This window comes from Siphateles boraxobius, unplaced genomic scaffold, assembly GCF_051911475.1.
Source record: "Siphateles boraxobius isolate OS27281-9 unplaced genomic scaffold, OSU_SipBor_1 6, whole genome shotgun sequence".
Classification (NCBI taxonomy): domain Eukaryota; kingdom Metazoa; phylum Chordata; class Actinopteri; order Cypriniformes; family Leuciscidae; genus Siphateles; species Siphateles boraxobius.
In genome coordinates, this window is record NW_027509186.1 from 22256521 (window position 1) to 22280908 (window position 24388).

Consider the following 24388-nt stretch of genomic DNA (forward strand, 5'->3'; position numbering starts at 1 on the left):
AACGCTGGCATCAGCTGAGGGTAAGCGCACTGCAGACATTGGAGGATCGCCTCTCTCCAGGTTCCTTTTTCTATGTCTGGTAGATCTAGGGGACTATAATAATTCACCCCGGTCCAGTAAAGAGACTTTAGTGTCTCATCGTTAAAGTTTGTTTTTGCAGCCAGTTGACAGAAGTAGGCGGAGTACTCCAAGAGAGAGAGGTTCTCTCGGGCAAGTTTAATAAATTGGGCTGCAATATGCATTTTCTTCCTAAATTTGAGGGTCCGTTATTCTGACACATTTTAGTCCAATGATGATGATGAAGATTCAGGTAGATACGCATTTATTAAAACAAAGTAAACTCAGATAATCCACATAAATGCGAGACAGCGTGCCATGCACAAACAATAACGGACCATGACTGAAAGGAACAGAGGAACTTAAATACAAGGTGACAAACTCAAATACAAACAGGTGTGCTCCAATTAGGAACATAATGAATCACCATGAAAACTAATTAATTAAGACAGGGACATACAGTAGGCAGACGGCAACAAAGAGGAACATAATAAGAGTCCATGAAAATGAAACTAAAGCTAAACTGAACATAATGGTGACATTTACACATCAAAACACTTTCAAATACATGACGCATGACGCTAAACTCAAAGCATACCTCCCTATATATCTGATATGTTTATTGAGCACAGTATATTTTGTTCAGGTACAGTAGTGATGCACTTTGATAATGAACGTAGATGTAACGGCTTGAAATGATCACAAATAATTATTATTCATGTCCTCATTCTCAGAAAGCTAGAGAGCTTTTTAAAATGAAGAGAGGACAATTCATGATCGCTGTGGACATGTACTTCTCTCCCGCACCCTTGCATTAACATCCGCTTCGATAATGATTAACGCTGGCCATGGCGGAACATCAATATATGTGGTAATCAGACGAGTATCACTTGAACTTTTCTCCCCGGCTTTGTGATTAATAAAGAACAGAAAGGGTTAAGATGTTTTATGACTGGTCACAGGCATTGATTAAAAAGGATTTGATCACATACACACACATACAGGGTGCCACACACACACAAATATGACAGACATCATCTATCTGAGTGCATTGGACTTGGCAGACAGAATGCAGTCTGTCAAATAGGGCGCTCCCCACGGGGTGAAGTCAGAAGCTCATAAAGAGATGACTCAGCGTTGGTTGAAATAGCCTGATGCCTGGTCTGCTGAACCCCCGACTGTCTCTTGTTATTTACACCTTTATGTAACGGAGAGCAACAAAAGAGTTTGTGCATGAAAGTAAATAAATACTAAATTAGATATTAAAATTCTATAATATTTTGTCTAAATTACAAAATAAAACACTAGAAACTAAAATCAGTTGTTTAAAATGTTCACAACATTATATGAAAAGTAAACATAAGATTTGCTAAAGTTTATATTTTACAGGGAATTGAGCATGTACAATTAAATATACAAATTCAACAGAACTAAAAAAAATCTCTGATATCAGCCAATAACCAATAGGGTACCAATATACTGTATAGTGCATCCCTTGTCAGAATAAAATATTTGGCGCTGTATTTTAACGGACACAGACTTTTACTGAAATTTACTGTATACTGTATCTACTAGCTGTATCCTGGACAATGATACCCCATTGGACACTTTGCCTTTTCCTCTCTAGTTACACAGCAGTAGAAGAGTGAAGGGCATACATGTTGTGAATGAGTTATGAGAGAGAGAAAAGGAAAAAGTGGAAGTTACATATGAACCAGTGCTGCAACAAACTTAAGGTTAATCATACCTTATAAAAAGAGTGAAAGAGGGAGGCAGGAAGTGGAAAGGGCCCCTCTCTTACACATTTATCTGACAATGAAAACCACTTGTTTCCCGAATCTCAATTTCAAATGTGCTTTGAACTTCTTTTGGCATACATGCAACTAAACTCAGTCCAATAAGAGTAAATGTAAAACTCAATGCAAAATACAATGGTGCTGACGTTTACATGTTGGAATAGCACTCTTTGGTTTTAATGCTTTATTTAACAACTGACAAAACAAATGTGTATTTCAGTCAGATACACAAATTATTATATTTTGATGTCAATGCCGGGAAATAATCTGACTTTTCATTAAGCAAGCAAATTTTATTTTTATATATATATATTGTTCAAATTCCTAAGCCATTTTAAGGTTAGGTATAGGGTAAGAAATGCAGTTAACCTTAAAATGTGACCAAAAAGTACAATTCCTACTTGGGCAGGACATAAAGCATGACAACTCATGATATACGTTTCCAACTTGTTGACCATGATTTTGCTGATGGTCCCCAATTTAACTCTAACCTTAAAGGGATAGTTCACCCAAAAATGAAAATTCTGTTAGTATTTACTCACCCTCATGTTGTTCCAACCCCGTAAGAGCTTCGTTCATCTTCGGAACACGAATTAAGATATTTTTGATGAAATCTGAGAGCTGGATCACTCCTCCATAAGCTTCAAAAGGTTTGAAACTTGCCGGCCTCGAAAAGTTATTAAAGACATCGTTAAAATAGTCTAAGTGACTACAGTGGCTCAATCTTAAGTTTATCAAGCGACGAGAATACTTTTTGTGCGCAAAAACAAACAAAAATAACGACCTTATTTCAACTATTAATTTCCTTCTCTTTGGGCCTCTAGTCAGTTAAACTAGTGTAATAGCCTAGAGCTACGTCACACGTAGGCTCACTATTGGCCGACGCTGGTCATGTGGGTGATGCGTGTGACGTACAACAACAGAAGCTCTACACTTTTACACTAGTGAAATGACTCAAGGCCCACAGAGAAGTACATGAATAGTTGAAATAAAGTCGTTATTTTAGTTTTTTTGCGCACAAAAAGTATTCTCGTCGTTTGATAAACTTAAAGGGTTAGTTCACCCAAAAATGAAAATTATGTCATTAATGACTCACCCTCAAGACCTTTAAGATTGAGCCACAGTAGTCACTGGGACTATTTTAACGATGTCTGTAATAACTTTTCGGGGCCTGCAAGTTCAATCCCTTAAGAAGCCTATGGAGGAGTGATCCAGCTCTCAGATTTCATCAAAAATATCTTAATTCGTGCTCCGAAGATGAACAAAGGTCTTACGGGGTTTGAACAACATGTGGGTGAGTAAATACTGACAGAATTTTCATTTTAGGGTGAACTAACCCTTTAACCCTAACCAGTAACATTAACCATTGCTCCACCCACTCTAAAATCTCATTGGTCTTTAGTCATGTTTCTGACAAGTTGTGAAGCAGTTTTGGATTCAATCTGAAAACTTGTTGCATCACACCTGGTTGGGACTACAGGCCTATCTCTATGTTAAACATTGAAATGCTTCTAGGGGCACAAGGATGGTGATCCAGCCCAGATCTTTGACCATTTCACCAAAATACATTAGACTCACATTAAACAGTCATTGGAGTGTGCAGCATATGTTTCATATGTTAGAAAAGTCTAAGCGAGGCGCTTGGCATGATTGTGCTCTACCTAATGGACTGAAGACAGTGTTTTGTGGGCTCCAGCAGCCCTGAGCCAAGACAGACTGATGGGGCTGTTTTCCAGCACTCCCGCTAAATGAACGCCATGCTCTCTCATTAGATTAGTAGGTAGAGAGGGGTTTGTATCACTCACACACAGCGCTCACACGATCTGGCTCATTAGATCTACTGTCTGGGCTTCCCCCTTATCTGTCGCTGGAATCAAGCCATCAAAACCTGAAAACAGGAGGACAATTCTGTCCTTCTATTTCACCTCATTATTTTTTACCCCTTTATTTCTCCACAAAACCTTCGGGGTTCTACTTTACAATTCTAATTTATACTCTCACCTTCCTCTATTCATTGGATATGCTGTCCTCTCATCGACCTCATTCTTAACTTGTCTCTCTCATATAAGGCCTTCTCACATTTTGACTTCCCGTGCTTGACTTTGTCTCTGATCCACTCATTAGTGATGAACGCCACTCTCTCTCACCCGTCTCTGTGCTGCGTGTATGGATTTCGATAGCCGTGACAAAGAGCTCAGCTACTACACCCACTCACAGCCCGAAACCCGTTTACACCCACCCAACCCACCCAATCAAACACATCCACATATGTATGTGCGCAGACACCGCATACACTCACAGAAACAAATGCTGCTCTCTGCAGTGCTTCTAGCTCATCTGCAGTCCCTTATGTTTTTGAGTTTACAAAGAGAGATGGACAGCACCGCTCTGTGGTACAGAATGTGGTTTATGAGCCTTGTTCATGCTGTCATTAGTCAACATTAGACAATTGATAATTCGTCTGATTTTCTTCTCTTTTCATTTTACACCTTAGCATTTCCGTGTTATACTTTCCTGAGGGGAAGGGAAGGGAAGGGAATGGTAGAGAAGAGAAGAGAAGAGAAGAGAAGAGAAGAGAAGAGAAGAGAAGAGAAGAGAAGAGAAGAGAAGAGAAGAGAAGAGAAGAGAAGAGAAGAGAAGAGAAGAGAAGAGAAGAGAAGAGAAGAGAAGAGAAGAGAAGAGAAGAGAAGAGAAGAGAAGAGAAGAGAAGAGAAGAGGTCACCCTTCACTCTTCTCATTGCAGTGACTCATTCTCCATTTAAGTTTCTGCTCATCACTCATTCCCCTCAGCGAATTAAGAGAGGGCAGGTACAGAACAGAGGAACGGAGGGAAGGATAGAGAGAAAATGAGCTGTGGAGCAACTATGCCGCAAACTAATGAGAGACTGCAGGGGGGAAGAGAGGGAAAGACACTTGAGAGAAAGTGAGAATATGAGCAATGGGGAAACGACCAGATGAGTATCACAACAATGGAAGGATGAAGAGAGAATAGAGGACAATAGAGAGAGCAGATGAGGCTGATGCACATGGCAGGACCCACAATAGACTTTAAGAGATGTAATTATGCCGTAATGGTGAACTTTGCACACTCTTGCACTGGAGAGGACAGCAACATACAGTTCACTTATCACTTTAATATACATACATACAAGTAATCGGACTAGCTCAGCAGAAGCTCAAGCTACAGGTTGCAATAATAACCACAGTTGTTCGACATAATGTTCTGTAATATTAAACCTAAGATCATATATCATTTCCTGCTTCAACCACAAGGAAATGTGGTTGTGTATATATTTAAACTGTGTAAACTTCATGCAAAAACTGTTTTGCATCTTTGATGCTTAAAGTCTCTTTCATTTTATTATTATGCAAGGCTCTTTATGATTGCTCTCTGTTTGCCAAATCCCGCACAGCCCGTACAGAATGACTCATATGCATCGTCCACATACTTTATTTTTTTTTTTCAAAAAATTGAGCCATCGTGCTGAAAACGTCCCCTGGCAGCCACAAACAATGGCATACACTGAGGGAATGAGTCACTAACGCAACACACACAAGCCAAAAACAAGCTATAACTATTCATTTAAATAGTCACATAGGTTTGAATGTCACACGGTTGCGTTTTAAGACTTTTTTGTAAGAAAATATGCTAGTTTAAAACTCCGTTTCAGTTTAGAGACCCTGATGCAACTCATGGGCATGACGTTAGAAAACAGACACAAATACAAACACACCCTAATATATACAGTAGCAGTTTAGTCAGGTCAAACCCAAACGCTGCAGTCCATTATTGAGACAAAATCCCCAGGAAATAAGCTCTTGAATTCATCATGCACTTAAATAACCGTTAAACCATCACCTTACCTTGAATCTGCCATCAGAGGCTCTCAGAACTGAGTAAACACAGCAGTGCTGCATGAAACGACTGGTTCAACACGAGTGAGGAGAGAGAACCGCTCAGAGAAACAGAGGGAGAGAGAGGGAGGGAGAACAAAACAGTGGAGGGAGGGAAAAGGATGAGAGAATGTGAGCGAATCGTGAGGAGAGAGAGATGTGTATAAGAATGCAGGTAGTAGTTGTAGTAGTTGCTATGGCATTTAATACGCTCTGGCCCTCTATGATGGGCTTGTGAGGGAGTACGGATTATTCCTCAGATGTAAAATTAAACCGAGCCACAAAAGCCAATCTTACAGAAGATTTATGGCACAGGTGTACTCATATACAAGGCTAGAAAGGCATAAGGTTAATAACTCGGGGGCAGAAAGCACCTCTATTGAATTTTTCGATTTAAACGCATTTTAAATTCAACAGATTTATGGCGGCTTATAAGGTCCTTGTATCTGATGCTACTACTTTGGTTCTGTGTTAATTAGGGATGCACTGGTATTAGAAATCTAGTCGTTACCAAAAAGGTAATAATTATTTTAGTCATGCCAATGGTAAATGCCTGATATTAAAATTCTGCATTATTTTGTCTTATTAAATTAAAACACTAAACATTTAAATCAATAATTTTATATGCTACAAGTGAATTTAGGTATCACAGAATGTAAATGGTTAATTTTGAGATTGGCTAAAGATTTCATTTAATAGTGTTACATAATAAGTGTTTTTAAAGATGAACTTTAAATTAAATGGGTGTGCACAATGAAATATCCAATGTCGGACAATATTATATATGCAATATAAAACAGATATCGATGAATTAAAGAAAAAAATTCTAATATCAGCTGATGGTGCCATTATATTATGCATCCCAAGAGTTAATAGCATGCAGCATCATAGTGACCAGTCATGGCAGAATATGCTATACATTTATATTCACTATTTTTATTTATAATTTCATATTTAAAACATTAATTTTATAACATAATTTTGGCAATTGCAATTTCTATATTAATGTATTTTCTTTTTTTAAATTTATTTATAGTGTTTTTCACAATACATATTTTTTCAATCATGATGTAGTATAATAGTTAATAGTCACATTTAGCAGATTACAGCTAGATAATATAGTTTACAAGTTGCAACAACAAGCACACTGTACAAAAAAGTTGCTGCCTTAAATTTAAGAACAATCAACTTGGATGTTAACTTAAATTACATTAAACTTGAAATGACTCTTAAAATGAGTTGACATAAAAAAGTTGAAAATTGCTTAACTTATTTTGAAGAGTAAAAGCAATGTAAAAACATATGCTGTCATTTTTTTACAGTGCAATCAAGTGAATGAAATATGAAATATAGTATATATCACGCATATATATATACTGTACTGTATGCGTACTCATATCCAAGTAAGTATATATACATTAGTATATATATCCAACTTTCTATAAAGAGTTGGGCAATATTAGTTACACTTAGAAAATAGAAAAAATGATGTCGCCTCTCTGCAGCGTCAAACACAAACAGTCTGTGTAAATGCATCTTCAGCAAAGGAAACAAACAGTTCAGAGCTCAAGTTCTCACAGTAAGCCATGCAATACAATGAGAACATGGATCTGTTCAAAGGGAAGATTCCACTCAGATGTTCCACAGTAGTTTCTTCACATGCAGACACATGTGCCTCACTGGCCAGCATTATAACAGCATGTGGTCAATGCAGTCAGCCACCGCTTGGGTCCAGTCTGATCAATGTCCACTCACTCACACACACTCTCACACACACTCTCATCCGCACGTACTGGAGGAACATCAATAATCTGGACTAACAAGCAGTGCGTCATAAATATGAACCATAACTGATGAGAAATGTTTTCTAGAAACGTTACAACCTAGGCAAGAAAACCAAATCAACCCTGATCCTCGCTCACCCTGCAATCTTCCACTAAAAGAGCCTGTTGATCATTACCTGGTTCTTTCATTTGTCAGTTTGTTTAGAGCTGTTGTCTCCATCTCCTTCAATCTCTTGGCAGTTTAGTGTTTGAGAGCCATTGCGCCTTCTAATTGGTTCACTTTCTGGGGTTGCCTTGGTAACCCTCTTTGGAAATGTTCTTTGGAGTTCTGCCATAAGGTTTGGTTGGATGAACATATGTATATATAGCATTAACCTGAAACTGACAGCAATTTCACCTAAGGTTTCACATTTTATCAACCTGTTCTTTTCCCTGCAATGATATGACCAGCTTTTATAGGACTTAAAAATTAGCATATGGCACTGCAATGTTTGACAGCCAGCTAGAGGTGTGACTTCCCTCTGAAAAGAAATCCATCAGGTTCTAGTTTAATTCAAGTGTATATGCCAACAAACCCAATGTAAGATGGGCTGTAATGTTTGTTTAATCAATAAAATATGTTTTACAATATAGCCTACTATGTAATTTATTTTATGCTATCTATTATACCATTAGTATATTATACCATATATTAAATATTCTATAATATCTACATGACAATATACTAAAAAAAATTTTTTAAAAGCTTATCTTTTTAATTTAGCTTTTAACTCACAAGTGATGTTATGAAGTATTCTATGTATTATGTTTTCTTATTTTAAATTTACATCTTGTGTGTTTTATGTATACTAATTTTATTCAAGTTACGTCAAACATTTTTTTTTGTTTATTCATGTTTATTTGCATTAATATTAATAAATTGTTTAAATTATAAATGTAAATAATTTGTATTTGTTAATGAATATTTAATATGTAAATATATCTATCATTCAATATAATATTTATATATTTATTCCATATATTATTAATAAGTAAATATTAATTTTAAAATAAAAAATACATTATTGTGATGTATATTATAAATAATTAATTAATAAATAGGTTACTTTAATTATATATATATTAAAATATATAAATTATAACAGTAAATGAATACAATTAAATGTATGTGCTTATTGTAATGGATTTATTTTGTAAATTAACTGAATTTCTTGTGTGAAAGGTGCTTTATAAATAAAGTTTATTTTTATCATTATTATTATTATTATTATTATTATTATTATTATTATTAAAATAAATAAATGAAAAGTGATAAAGGTCCATAAAATGCATCTTAATAACCGTGATCAAATAACTTTACTTTAAACAATCCCAAGGTCACTTTATTGTGAAATTGTTGTGACACTGGTCTGCGATGCATTAAAACAATATTTAGTTTCATGCATTATTTTTGGACTCTGAGATCAGATGTCCCCGATCTGCTCATAAAAGCAATCTAATCTAGAGCAGTTATCAGAAACTGATAATATAAATCACCAAGGAAAAGAGAGCTTACCTATGTAAGATCAGATCTCCACTCTCTGTAAATGTTGAATTGATGCTAAAACAACCCTGATATTTGCTTTGAACTGTTCTGCTGGTCTGACTAGTGCAGCAAGGACTTGTGAACTTTAATATTATATAACGAGACACACACACACACACACACACACACACACACACACACACACACACACACACACACACACACACACACACACACACACACACACACACACACACACACACACACACACACACACACACACACACACACACACACAAGCCTAAACAGGCCTGCAGCATACAATCCTACCCTAAAATAATTCGCTTGTTTATGTAAAGCAACATCAGGCCAGATTACCCTGGTGGCACCTCTAATGTTGATCACAATTCTGTGCAGACATTGCAGGCGACAGCTGACCCACTCAGGCGGAATTAGGGAATGAACCAGTCCGTGTTAAGTCCTCTGTCCACACCCATCTGCAGTGATAGTGAAAACGCAAAAACTCAATACAGTAATTACTGTGATTCCCCTGGCGTGACACAGCTGTCCGCTCCTGTGCTCTTTCTGCTGACAAACATCCATTAGCTGCTGATGTCTCCGAGGCCTTGATACAAAAGCCTTGCTCAATCATTTAGAGAACATTTTTTTAAAACTAACAGCTCAATAAAATCTTGAACTACAGTGTCAAAATAAGTGGTCTGCTAATAGGGCCAAATAGGGACATCCATCCAGCAGTCTGTCAGACTCCTAATGTTTCACTAAAGTGACAGTATACGCGAGTTGAGCAATAGTCATCCAGAGAAGATACAAAGCTGAACACCATGAACTGATCCATATTAATGCATACACATTGTAAATGAGTAAACTATACATCACTCGAGAGTGTAACATCTATAGCTTGGATGCAGGCAAACAGAAATCTGAAGTTTTCCTTTCACATAGAAACAGGCTGGCTAAAAACAACAACGGTTAAAATGTGAAATCATTTATGTGTATATTGGGTGCATTACAAAATCTAATAACTGACCACAAAACAACGCATTCAAATATCTTGTTCAGGGATAGCCATATAACATACCCCTCTATATACAGTTGTAATCAAAATAATTCAACCCCTGTTGCAAATCATTTTTAATGGCAAACATTACAGACTTTCAGCTGTTTGCAATGAACAAATCAAACAAAAGTAATTTAAATAGCTCGACACAACAAATATTTCAAGTGGTTTCCGCAAATTCAACTCAAAATGCAACTTTTAATGACATCTGCAGTGTCTTAATTATTACAACCCCTGAATAGAATCATTCACAACAGCACAAATCTGCAAAACAGGTGTTGTCTCAGGCACACCTGATGCAACTAATCAAGGGCTTAATTAGCTGCACCAGGTGTGCTTGAGCCAGAACACATTAAAGGGATAGTTCACCCAAAAAAGAAAATTATTAATGATTTACTTAACCTCAAGCCATAGGTGTATGTCATTCTTCTTTCAGATGGATTTTTAGTTATTTTTAAAAATGTTGAAGCTTTATAATGGCAGTGAATGGACGTTTCTGTTTTAAAGTCCATCAACGTGCATCCATGATAAAAGTGCTCCAGTCGACACGGCTCTGGGGGGGGGGGGATTAATAAAGGCCTACTGAAGAAAGTGTAAGGCCGTTCGTGTAAGATAAATATCCATTTTTAAAATTGCATTGACTAAAATAACTAGCTTCTGGCAGACAGCCGTACGCATCGAATTACTGCGAAAGAGTGTAACCCTTGAGCTGACGCACAATGCAATAACGAACGCGGAAGTGCAGACGGTAGAGCAAAACAAAATGCCAGTCACGAATTAGAAGTCTAAAACGTCAATTTTTAAAGAGAAATGTCGGAGGAGCTTGAGTTTGTTGCCCACCCCTGTTTGTTTGAACCGAGAGAGGCGTTTAAACTTACGATACTCCTACATCATACATGCGCCACTGGTTACTCTTGTGGCGTAAATTGACTTGTGTGAACATGCCAGTTATTTTTCATCTAAATTCTAAATCCAACAGCCAACTTGTTTGTTGGCATTTGTCTGTGCAGTGTGAATTTGCTTTCAAGCACACCTGAAGCAACTAATCAAGGGCTTCACTAGTTGTATCAGGTGTGGTTGAGCTAGAACACATGAAATATCTGAACTGGCTAGGTTTGTTGAGTGCCATGTTTGACTGTATGTTAGAAATATGGCTAAGTCAAAAGAATGTTCCAAAACCTTAAGAGAAGATATCATCGCCCTTAACAAACAAGGAACAGGATACAAAAAGATAGTGAAGGAACTACATGTTATAGTGAGGGAACTAGAGACACAGTTGGTAGATTAGTTCGCAAGTTCAAAGTTAAAGGATAAAAGGAACAGTGGTTACACTACCTGGACGGGGCAGAAAAGGAATCTATCAACGACTGTAACCATATTTCTGAGAAGGCAGGTTCAGAAAAACCCTCGAGTGACTGCAAAAGACCTGCAGCAAGACTTGGTGGCAACAGCACTGAGGTTTCAGCTTGCACAGTAAGGCACGTACTAAATGCATGCCAGAACTCCAACTACACCACTACTCGGTGGATTCCTCAGAAACGTTGCCAGAAGCTGGTGTCTGGTTATACATCTCGTTTCCAGCAGGTCATAACAGCAAAAGGGTGTTCTACTAAGTACTAAAGATGCTTGCCATGAAACATTGAAGTTGAAACATTTTGAGACTGATCATTAAAAGTTGCATTTTCAATTAAATTTGGGGAAACCTCCTGAAACATTTGTTCATTTCAATTACTTTTGTTTGATTTGTTCATTGCAAACAGCTGAAAATCTGTACATTTTGCCATTAAACCTGATTTGCAATGGGGGTTGAATAATTTCGATTACAACTGTATATAAACTACCGTTCAAAAGTTTGAATCAGTACGTTGTTTAAATGTTTTTGAAAGTCTCTCATGCTCACCAAGGTTGCAAGGTTTCATTTGTTTAAAAAAATCTAATTAAAAGTAATATTGTGCAATATTATTACAATTTAAAATAACTGTTTTCTATTTTAATACAATTTAAAATGTAGTTTATTCCTGTGATGGCAAAGCTGAATTTTCAGCATCATTACTCCAGTCTTCAGTGTCACATGATCCATCAGAAATCATTCTAATATGCTGGTTTTGGTGCTCAAAAAACATTTCGTATCATTATCAATTTTGAAAACATTTGTGCTGCTTAATATTTTGTGAAAACCATTATAATTTTTTTACATGATTCTTTGATGAATAGAAAGTTCAAAAGACCATTATTTATTTCAAATAGAAATCTTTAGTAGCCTAACATTATAAATGACTCTAGTGTCAATTTTGATTAGTTTAATGCATCCTTGCTAAATAAAAGTGAGCTAATCATTTCTTTAAAAAATATCTCCTATTGCAATACAATATAGTAAACAATTATCATAATCGCCATTGTAAAGAATAGGGATGGATCATAGGGTAACTTACTGTTTAATTGCATTTATCCGGTCAAAAATTTGGAAACATTACTATTTTCAGTGTTTTTGAAAGAAATATCTTATGCTCACCAGGGCTGCATTAATTTGATCAAAAATACAGAAACAAGTTTTATTGTGAAATATTATCACAATTTAAAATAATGGTTTTCTATTTTAATATACTTTAAAATATAATTTAGCCTATTTCTGTGATGCAAAGCTGAATTTTCATCAGCCATTACTCCAGTCTGATCCTTCAGAAATCATTCTAATATGCCGATTTATTATAAATGTTGGAAACAGTTAAGCTGCTGAATTTTGGGGGGAAATTTGTGATACTTTTTCCAGGATACATTAACAAATATTTTAAAAGAACAGAATTTATTCGGAATAGAAATCTTTTCTAACAATATAAATCTTTTAATCTTTTAGGCCTAATTATCTTCAAAAAAAAGAAAGATAAAAATTGACTGACCCCAAACTTTGAAACGGTAGTATATATTATTACAAAAGATTTCTATTTTAAATAAATGCGGTTCTTTTTTAACTTTTTATTCATCAAAGAATCTTGAAACAAATCACAGGTTATAAACAATTATTAAGCAGTAAAACTGTTTCCAACATTGATAATAAAACAGCATAATAGAACGATTTCTGAAGGATCATTTGTTTTACTGACAATTATGGCATTCATTTTTATATTTTACTAATTTACAGAAATATAGTTATAATACTGTAACCATGGTAATGAGCCATCCTATAAATGCCTCTGGCTGGCTAATGCAACAATCACAGGACTGTGCAGGAGTTATGGCTACAAGGTGAGACATACTGTACATTGCAACTAGGTGCCGAGTGAAGTGTTGACTGTTTTTCACCACAGCACAAGGCACTATTAGGAAAACAAGAGCATTTTATCGAGATGATGTTATTTTCGACACCTAAGTTTCGGTTGTACTTTCGGTTCAGAGTAAGTGAAATCAACAACCTCAACACAGTAACCCAGTCAAATCTCTTTATAGTAGCCTATAGTCTAACTATGGACACTGAAGAACTGATTCTGTGTTCTCACTGGTGAGTGTTTTACAATGTATTGTAAACATATCGCATAGAGATTCAAGATCGTCTATTTATGTTCATTGCCAATGCAAACAAATGCCTAACTTATCGTGTTCGTCGGGTTTTAGACGATAACGTTATGCTATCACGACCAATTTCTCTCCGTCAACAGTAGCAACAGCATTAAAAACGAAATAGAAAAAAACATTATTTTGTTATTTTATCTTATTTACACAATAATGACTTTTTATTGGGTGTTGATGACTGTGGCCTAATTTTAACAATAACAAAGTGAAACTATTTCCATGGTGGCTAACGTTACTGACAGGACAGTTTACGTTCATAGCCTATAAAATTGTAAATTTTAATGAAAACAGTCGACGCATTTCATTTGCATTGGTGATTTGCTGAATCATTCTTATTGAACTGGGTTGACTATAGTGAATAATTGTAACACAATTAGGCTACTTGTGACCTAAACACTTAATTTAGCCTGTTAGCTATTAACTTGATACAGTTCACCCAAAGATTCTGGCATCATACTCACCCTCACAGTCAAACCGTAAGACTTTCTTTCTTCCGTGGTTCACAACAAGTGGATTTTGGAAAGGTATCCAAAGTGACTGGAGCTTTTATGGGGAAAAGTAACACAAACGCATAATATGCTACGTATCATATAAGTATGACTCGTGCTCCATTCAAATCTCATGAAGCTCATAAATATCATGAGCCGATTTAAGTTATTTACAAATCTAATCCTCTAGTCTAGGCCTAGTTAGCTCTTAAAGCTGTGACAGGTTCATTGAGTCCGTGTTGAACTGAAGAATCGGATCATTCAGATCCGTTCTCTTTTTATTGAATTAACAATAGGGATACAAAGTGATACAGAAACACTTGAATCTACAAAACATTAAAACAATGAAGTCAAAATTCTGAAGTTTATATCAAAAATCAATCATAGGCTACATCAGATCAATTATCCTTTTCCATTCAGACCTGGTTCAGACATATAATTCAGACCTTTTTTTATGAACTCGATCAACCGATTCATTCATCTGACTCAAAATAATGAATCATCCATGAATTGAAGGCCTCATGCTGTGATTTTTTTCTTCTTTTTTTTGACACCCCAAGTCGCTATTCACTTTTATTATATTACAAAAAGAGTGCTTAGGATATTCTTTTAAAAAGTATTTTGTGTTCCTCAGAAGAAAGTCATACAAATTTGGAACAACATGCTGGTGTGTAAATAATGGCAAAATTTTGGGGTAAACTGTTCATTTAACTCTGGAATGCATATAGGGGGTCAAATTGACCCAGCATGCTTCAATTGATTAAATATTTTATCAATGAAAACATTTGCTTGTTTGATATTCAATGAATTCTTCTAAAAACTTGTTTCTGACCCTCATCAATGTAATTTTCATAGCCTCTATCTTGGTCATATGGGGAACTTTGACTCAACACAGAACTTTTGGATAGGCCTACATTTTTGACAATAATAACATACTCAAACAGTATGCGATTCAAGATGCAGTAGATGAGTAGAGAAAAGTTACAGGAAAGGACAGCTGATGGTCCAAACAAATGAAGAGGTGCAAAAGTCATGCTTAGAAAGGTGCAAATCTTATGTGAAATGTTCTGCCTGTCAGCTAATTTAATTTCCACATGCTCTGTGAGAAATGTGGGGATATATACTTCACAGTAGATCTATATTAGTTTAGAGTTTGTTTAAAAAAAATAGTACAACTGCATTTTTTTATCCTCTTTTGTAATGTATATTTGCAAGGAACAAAGTGGACAAATAAGCATGTTTGAAATATTAAAGCATTTGAGTGTCATCAATTGTTTTAATTAATTAATAAGACACTTATTTTTGAAGCAAACCATTCATTCCAATATGTTTCATTTTCAATTCATTTTGACCCACTTTATGCTTCTTTTTTTTTTTTGGTTCATGCATTCTAGCGTTATGAAAACATGTACAATCCCAGCGTTTCCATCCTCCAGTCTCTGTTTAAAAGTCTTTTTAAAATGTTTTTATGCAGCAATAAAGAGGTAGCAAAGGCAAACTATGACCTCCATGAACCACACTGTAAGAGGTTCCTGTGTAAATGCCCTGACTGCAATGACACTGTCCCTCGAGATCAGCTGGAGGAACATACAACCGAACAGCACGCACAGGTCACAACCACACCACTCAACATTCTGATCTTTTTACAAGCACTTAGCCCTGTTTGTCACACACACACAAAAACAAGATTTTTGATACATTTTCCTACTGAACGTTTTCCACCTGACTTGCTTTTTACTCATCATTGCAATCTCCCACCTCTAAAATACTGTTGGTGGTCTCATTTTCATCATGTCTCACAGGTAAAATGTAAGATGTGCAATAAAAAGATGGAGCGAAGGCATTTATTGGACCACGAGGTGAATATTTCATCTTGCACCTATTTAAGCTGATGAGCTCCGGGTGTTTTTTTTTTTTCACTTGTTCCTTTGTTTTTCTGTCTTTCAGGAAGACGAGTGCTCCGAAAGGCCTCAGATCTGTGAGTTTTGTCAGCTCGAGCTTCCTCTGAGCAATCTGAAAGAGCACAGAGTGTCCTGTGGGAGTCGGACCGAGCTCTGCTCCGACTGTGGCCGTTATGTCAAACTGACGGACCAGCTTGATCACGCTCAGATCTGCTCAACTACCACTCCAACAACATCAAAGGACCTTGTCCCTGAAGAAGATGCATCCAACACTGACGGTTAGTTCATCGAGACAATCAGTTTTAAACATTATGGATATGTTATAGGTCTTAGTATTGCCAAGTTCTGGGTATTTTCATTGTAAAATACTGATTTAGCATATCTGTTATCTCCAGAGCCGACCATGTTGCAATGTCAGAATTGTCTGAATTACATTTCCTCAGACAAACTGAAGGATCACCAGGTAAAATAAGGAATAAATAAGATATTGCATACTTATATTTATGTACAGTAATTATGAAAATCTCTTTTTTAACGCAGCAAATCTTTTATTATCCCTTTTTACTAGCTGCGTTGCAACCAGATTTTACAGAAGGCAGACTCCGAGGATGATGACTCAGATGAAGATTTCAAAGCTGGAAATGCCAGTGCTCCAGACGCTGCAGATTTCTCCTTCTCAACATTGCAAAAGACAAAGAGAGACAGAAACATTGACATGGACCTGGATAAGATAAGCAGCTGTCCGCTCTGTCATCTGGCTCTTCCTGTAAAGACACTGGAGTGGCATGAGGTACTATTTACTGTGCTGTACATATTTTAAACTTGTGCGGCCTCAACAACAGTCAACAATCTGAACAGTCATTTTGTTGTTGATTTAATAAATACTTTGGATTAGTACATTTATTATACCAAAATTAATACACTACCGTGGATAAGTTTGGGGTCATTAAGATTTTTTGAAAGAAGTCTCTTGCTTACTAAGGCTGCATTTATTTGATTAAAATACAGTAAAAAAGTAATATTGTGAAATATTACAATTTAACTGTTTTCTATTTTATTATATTTCAAAATGTTTAATCCTGTGCTGGCAAAGCTGAATTTTCAGCATCATTACTCCAGTCTTCAGTGTCACATGATACTTCAGAAATCATTTTAATATGCTGATTTGGTGCTCAAGAAACATTATTATTGTCAATGTTGATTCAATGTTCTGATTAATATTTTTTTGAAACTGTGAGTTTGTTTCAGGATTCTTTGATGAACAAAGTTCAAAAGAACAGCATTTATTTTATATAAAAATATTTTTTTTGGTCATTTTTGATTGATTTATTGTATCCTTGCTGAATAAAAGTATATATACATTGTATATACATCTATTTTTTTAATTACCCCAAACAAATATATATAATATATATTTATATTGTATTTTAATTTTTTTAAAGAAAAAATGTGAATTATACAAACATCTAAACCTGGCATGATGACTGGTGAAAGCAAAGCTAAATGTGTAAGTATACAAATAATACATTATGTATCACCAGTATAAGTTTGCAATGAAACTGATGCCATTCATGAATTGTAATAAATGTATGAATTATCTATATATATATATTACAGGGTTGCTGGAAACTGCAAACTCGTCAATCATCACAAATAATAATATAGAATACTGAAGTATTTTGAAGAGACAGTAACTAAGAAAAAAAATCACAATGCTTCTGTTGTCTGATTTTAATTTGATAATAATGACACTTTAAAAAGTGACTTATTCGGCCCAGTGAAGCCAAAATAATGCAAAAGGTTTTGCATTGAGTGCAGTTACTTTATGTTTATATGTTATTTTTCTGACTACTGACTTTTAACCCTTTTTATGTTTATTATTTGTTTAAAACTTCCTGCATGTTAAATCTGGACTAACCTTGTGTAGTAAAAAATAAAGATAACAACCAAATTTGTATGAAGTGCATGAAAAGATTTTGTGCGCAATGTATTCTAGACTTTAAGTTATTTCTCTCTATGCTACCATCTGCATACCTTTGTATGAAATGCCTTGAGGATCCAGCTCTACAAGTTTATGAAAATCAGGAGAAATCGGGAAGACCACAGGATGGCAGTTTCAGTCTGGAGGGCCTTTTCTTAATATTCCGACCATATCTTACTATATCTTTTAATAATTGTTACTTAATTGATGTATTTAACTGATGTTAAATATATTTATAAAAATGTATTTTAATGGTCTATTTGTCCATTTGTAAATTGATTTCTCCCCCCACTTGTTCTCCTGCACTTGGCAACCAAAGTGCAACAGTGACATCTAGTGGAAATGTTCTTTATTTTGTTCTTATTTATGACACTTTCCCACAGTTATCAACATCGCACATCTATTAAAATGTTTCATATTCAGACATTCCACCCAGTGCTGTGTAACTTGATGTTATCTGGAAACAGGCCTATTACACATTCTTATATGAATAGCTTACATAAGATATTCATATAATAGATACTCTCTATTATATGAATATATAAGATTATGCATAATCAGACAGTTACTTTTTTTATTGATTAGGCTACATATTCACAGAATGGCAGTAAATCAATCACAATTTATTGATTCTCCCTTACATGCTTTACATTTTTCTTTCTAAAAAAAGAAAGCCCTGTAGTTTTATGAAATTGCATGTATTGCTGTCTTTGGAAGGCATTTTTATTATTATATTAGATTTGTATTATTTATTAAATCATTAGCTTTTCACTAAACACGAACCCCCTGCAGTTCAATGTTATATCCTAAATGAGGTTGGTCAGAAGTAATCAGATTACATTAAATGTGTATTAGATTACGTTGCTAACTATAATTCTTTGTATCATGTAATTTGGAATAAGTAACGGACTACTCTTTGGTGCCCCTGCACTGACACCTATTGTAAAACAAAGGCTACTCTATTAGAGCCCGTAGACATTCTCTGGTGAAACTGTTACAGGCATTTAATAAACATCTGTTTTCACTTCAAGATACAATATAGGCGGCATTTGAACAAAGCATGCTGCAAATTATTATTTAAAATATAGACAACTGAAAAATGAAATACAAACATGCCAAGGTTTTAGTCCGTCTTGCAATAACATAGCTTCAGGGTTTTGTGAGGTTTTAAACTGAAATTTTTTTTTAAACACACTCGTTAACATTCTCCCTCTTTCTGCAACTTTTTTGCAAAGTACAACGTGAAAGTGCAAGGCTGGTGCTCTGTGGATTCACATAGGCCTAGATGAGCGTCTCGAAGCAGTTTAATTTCGATTGAAAAGACGCAAAAATACGCGAAACCGCACAGCACACTCCCAGATTCTGTATGGTGCGTTTCCACTAGCCTAGCGCGAGCGTTTTCAGTTCATATAGAAGTTAGCTTCACGCTCAGCCGCGAGCTCAAAGTAGATCACGCGACTAAAAAATATTGAAAATAATAAACTTTCAACAAAACAGCGAATTTATAACGTTCCAAAGAGAGGGTATATACATGCTAAAGCTAGAAATACGTTTGAGAATGAATCGCTTGTTTTAAAAGAGAAACAAATATTTACAAGGAGCTACTCAATTGATGCCATACTCACAGATTGTATATTATTATAGACATAGCTATTCATGTTATAGTTTGATATCAATTTTTTTATTATTGCACAAATATATTTGCTGATTCTTAGAACCCAAGAAATGTGAAACTGGTCCATTGTGTGCTAATGTGGCATTAACCGTTGTATAGTAACCTCATAGTCTCAATTTCCTGATTATTAGTGCTGTGCTATAGCACAAATAAAATTACATGTGGTAGCCAAAACCCATTATCCCACTTTTCCTGTCACACTTAATCAGGAGGAGAAAAACACAATACTGATTTTTAAAGTAATATTTCAAATTATACATTTTATTTTCATCTTTGACATTGGGTTTTAAAGTAGGAGACATCTTTTAACAGTGTGCTGACTTTTCATTTCTGGGAGATCAAACACAGGTCCATAGGAGCTACATCTAAGATAATGTGCCTTCAATCACAATTCAAAATCGCATCTGGATAAAAAAAAACACACACACTAAGGAGTCTTTGGAAATTCAAGTGAAGAGAAACTACTAATAACAGATAATGCACATTGGCTAAAAGATGAAAACATTTACAGCAGGTCTGTCAAGCAATGCTTGAGCCAGAAACTGATTTAAAAGAATTTCAGAATAACAAACCCAAATAAAGAAGACTGTAAAATTAGATTACATAAATTAAAACCACCCAACTTCATGGCCACTTCGCAATATGTTAAAAAGCACCAAAAATATAATTATCTTAAATTACCAGTCAATTTTTAAATACATTTTGCCTATTATATTACCTGTATAACAGCACATAATTGGTCCAAACAGTCTATGAGACCCAGTCATCTACTGAAAATATCATTCAGTATATATGAGGAACTCTACAAAGAACCTATTTCACCTCCCAATGCTTCTCATTTTGGTTATTATGTTATAAACAGGATAAACTTTTTAGTCCTGTCCGCTCTGTAACTCAATATAAGATAATTTAAGGTATTTGAAGATTGCCATATACTCTAGTGTCACAATATCCTCAGCTTATTGTGTTTTCTGTGCTATTAGCATTCACCGCTTATGTAACTTGCTCCCAGTTGTAGCAGTCGATAGCTTTGCGGTGTTCAGAAGCTATGGATGTCCGTTGAACTTGTCCTGCAGGAGAGTCAAGGCGTTGGAGGAGAAGTCACGTAGGACGTGGAGTGTTTCACGCTGCAGTTGTAAGGTGTCACGTGAATACTGCTGCTGGGTGTGGACCAATTTCTGCACTGACTCCGCAAGCGACTCCAGCGAGCGAGACAGCGACCCTATCAGCAGTGTGGTGCCCTGCTGTTCCTGCAGGCTGAGTGAGGCACTCTGGGATAAACGTTCCTGCAGACTGCGGGGTTCCACGGAAGCAGGTTGGGGAGGGATTCGAACAGGAGCTGAACGTGATGATGAGGCGGCCCCAGAGGGTGCAATAAATGTTGAGGTCCTGGCAGCTGAAGACCCGTTAAATGTGTTGTGATTAGGTTTTTCTCGAACTTGGTTCTTCTCAGTAATGGGACGGCTGAGGAATCCAGGGATGACAACAGGATTCTGATTTGGTTGGTTTCCTGGTTCAATAAACTGCATGTTACCACCTGGAAGGAATAGAAACATGTTCATGCTAACATAAGCATTAAAATAGAAACCGTTTTTTATTTGGATATGCAAAATATCTAGTACCAAAAAGACTGTGCAGGATAATGCTGTTCACAATGCACCATTTTCACAAAAAAAGTTGAAATTCAAAAAATGTTATGTGGTGTGACCAATTTATTTATTTTTTAACAATAATATTAATTTTTCCCTTATACATGAAAAACATATACGATGACCTAGACCTGACATTATTTATCTACAATAAACAAGAACATCATAATTTTTTTCATTAACATTCATTTTTTAATGTAATATATTTTTTCCAACAAAAAAAGTACAACATTTATTTCAATTGCCTTTTTTTTTCAAATATAATATATTTATAAATAAAAATTCATCATGTAAATAGAAAATTGCACCACATGGTGAATAAAAGTTTTTCAATTAAAAACCCGCTCATCGTAGAAGAGATGTATTTCACTTTATTTACGGACTGCATTTTTCATACATTTTTTATGCATTTTTAAAACATATGGCAAGTAGCTCTGCATTATTACTTACCTTCCTTTTCTGACATGTCAGTCTGGAGGTCTATAAGAGGCACTGCTGAATCTATCAATACAAAAACAAACTTACCAACTTATTATTTAAACATTTAGTAATGAATAACCCTTAAAATTACACACTAAAAAAGGAACTCACCGCTAAACATCATGTGTGTGGGAAGCACCATGTCTCCTTTACTTGGGATACTAGTGTGGAAAGGAGGTGGCATTGGTAAACCAAACGAATGAGGCCTGCCATTTGCCATGTGTGAGGAGCTATGAGGTATCTCAGAGAGACCTGGAATGTCTTCGTCTTCGTCATCCATTTGGTCATCAATTGCCAAACTGCTCACATTTTTGTTAGGGTTTGACATCTGAAGGATCTGGTGCACCATGGTTTCTATGGGTGACAGCTCTTGTGCGATTTGGGTGGACGTGGCTCCCGATGCCCTCATGGCAGCCACCCTCCGTTTGGTGTCGCATTTAAGGTCTGCCCATTTCTTGATGACTTCAATAATTTCTCTGTGACACTCACTGACCTCATTGATACGTGCTGTCAGATCCGCCCAAGTGCGGTTTTTCAGATCCTTCGAAATGCCCCTGTTGAACTTTCCTGTTGAAGAGATGAGTTCATTTAACTAGAATCCTTCATGTACGCAAAGCATCATTTACATACTTTCAAATCGCTGTCAGGTCCTATTGCACTATTTGAAGTAAAAATAAAAAGGTATGTCTTACCAACTAGAATATGCCGTTTTTTCTGCACCTCGCTGAGCAGCAGTTCAACCTCCTGGAATGTGAACCGTGACTTCCTTTTCTTAAAGCGCATCAAAGCACCTCCTGGCCCTCTGTAAGGGTATGGCAGAAATTCCGACATCCTTCCTCCTTTCGAAAACTTTCGATGTTACCAATCACAAACCAAAACAAACAGGGCTTCTAGACAGCATCCATCAGAAGGTTTTCATGAATTATATGGCTGAAATAATAAATAAAATAATCAAATTATTATTCATCCAAAAGCAGCATCATTTAACACATTCATCCTCTTCAAAATGCCTTAAATACAACTAACCTGTTCTTATTTCATTGCACTGTGTGTGTGTGTGTGTTGTTGTGTGTGTGTGTGTGTGTGTGTTTTCAGCGTCATTACTCCAGTCTTCAGTGTCACATGATCCTTCAGAAATCATTCTAATATGCTGATTTGATGTTAAAAAGAACAGCATTTATTCCAAATAGAAACTGTTTCTGACAACATAAATCATTACTATCGTTTTTTTTAACGTCAATTTAACACATCCTTGCTGAGTGAAAGTATTCATTTCTTTAAAAAAAAAGAAAGGAAAAAACTGACCCCAAACTTTTGAAAGGTAGAGTATATTGTAACAAAAGATTTATATTTTATATAAATGCTGTATTGTGGTCTTTTTATTCATCAAAGAATCCTGAAAAAAGTCTCACAGGTTATAAAAAAAAATTAACCAGCACAACTGATTCCAACATTGATAACAAATCAGTTTATTAGATAATTTCACTGGAGACTGGAGTAATGGCTGATGAAAATTCAGCTTTGCATCACAGAAACAAAAATGTCCCAATATTACTGTTTTTCCAAAATGTTGACTAGTACTATATGTGTGTGTGTATATGTACCTGTATATACACACACACAAACAAACACACGATTTACTATCCCTCTGATTAATAATGTGATGACTGCTGCTTGTGTTCTGCTCTTTAAAAGGACAGAACAGCCACAGACAGAGATTATTTGGGAAAAGCACAGATCCACATTTTTCTAGGATCCTTTTACTTTAAATTAACTGTTACGACTAATTGCCGCCGCCTCGCCGGTGTGCCCATATGCTTCCTGCTTCTTTGTTGTTGTCCTGCCTAATCGTCAGAGAGCAATAGGAACAGAGAGAATCGAGCGAACGCCATCACGGACACACGGCGTGTATCTCGAGCGTTCAAATCTGCCATATCTGAAATATCTCGCGTACAGTATTCGCTCATACACGTAAAGATAGATTCTATGTGCGTAATAAGCAAAAATTTGTCCAGGAAACGCTAACGGATTTATATTTTGTTTGTCGCTAGCCTGCCGAGTAGGAAAATGGACTACGCACGCATTTCGTAGACGTATTTACGAACGAATTTAGCGTCAAATCTAAACTGCGTACATCGGAGCGACGATAAACTTTCTTGCTATTGATATTAGTGATTGATTTGGTGGTAATTACCTACAATGTGGTCGAATGTGTCCTAGGATTTGTCGGTGTAGTCTTGCCCGATAAACTTCGTAGGCAGTGATCCCCTGCGTCGCGCAGACTCAGCTCTACGTGTTTTTCCCCCTCCACAACGATAGTTCGCCAACATTCTATAGTAATCCTTCCCTGTGCCTGACTGTGTGGAAACATTCCTAACTACACACGAACACCCTGTGGCCCAGTCTAAGCATGTGAATGCGTAACTCACAATTAAATAAACGTAAATTTAAGTTGCATTTTATACACATACAAGTTGAAAATATCGCGTAAAATATTTGTGGATTTTGTACGC

At 35.9% G+C, this 24388-nt stretch overlaps 3 protein-coding genes across 4 annotated transcripts in view; 1 reads left to right on the top strand and 2 right to left on the bottom strand.

Moving 5' to 3' along the window:
- The window catches only part of rap1gap2a (RAP1 GTPase activating protein 2a), an 81415-nt gene extending 75587 nt beyond the window's left edge, over positions 1–5828 (bottom strand). The window contains exon 1 of the mRNA XM_077208185.1: positions 5718–5828. Coding sequence (XP_077064300.1) covers positions 5718–5731 — 14 coding nt within the window. The 5' untranslated portion in view covers positions 5732–5828. The remainder of the gene's footprint in view (positions 1–5717) is intronic.
- Positions 5829–13355: 7527 nt separating this feature from the next.
- Positions 13356–18506, top strand: xaf1 (XIAP associated factor 1). The gene is made up of 8 exons (XM_077208217.1): positions 13356–13630; positions 15664–15799; positions 15992–16048; positions 16137–16368; positions 16486–16553; positions 16659–16880; positions 17533–17597; positions 17708–18506. The coding sequence occupies exons 1-7, from the start codon at positions 13479–13481 to the stop codon at positions 17569–17571; spliced, it is 906 nt and encodes a 301-aa protein (XP_077064332.1). The 5' UTR covers positions 13356–13478; the 3' UTR covers positions 17572–17597; positions 17708–18506.
- Positions 18507–19977: 1471 nt separating this feature from the next.
- LOC143716071 (uncharacterized) lies at positions 19978–24260 on the bottom strand. 2 transcript variants are annotated; one of them, XM_077208212.1, is made up of 5 exons: positions 24070–24260; positions 22568–22805; positions 21987–22442; positions 21846–21896; positions 19978–21283 (listed from the first exon to the last, which is right to left on the bottom strand). In XM_077208212.1, the coding sequence occupies exons 2-5, from the start codon at positions 22704–22706 to the stop codon at positions 20793–20795; spliced, it is 1137 nt and encodes a 378-aa protein (XP_077064327.1). In that variant the 5' UTR covers positions 22707–22805; positions 24070–24260; the 3' UTR covers positions 19978–20792. The 2 variants fall into 2 exon arrangements, with proteins under 2 accessions (XP_077064327.1, XP_077064328.1); XM_077208213.1 differs by having other exon boundaries at positions 24074–24238.
- Positions 24261–24388: the final 128 nt, after the last annotated feature.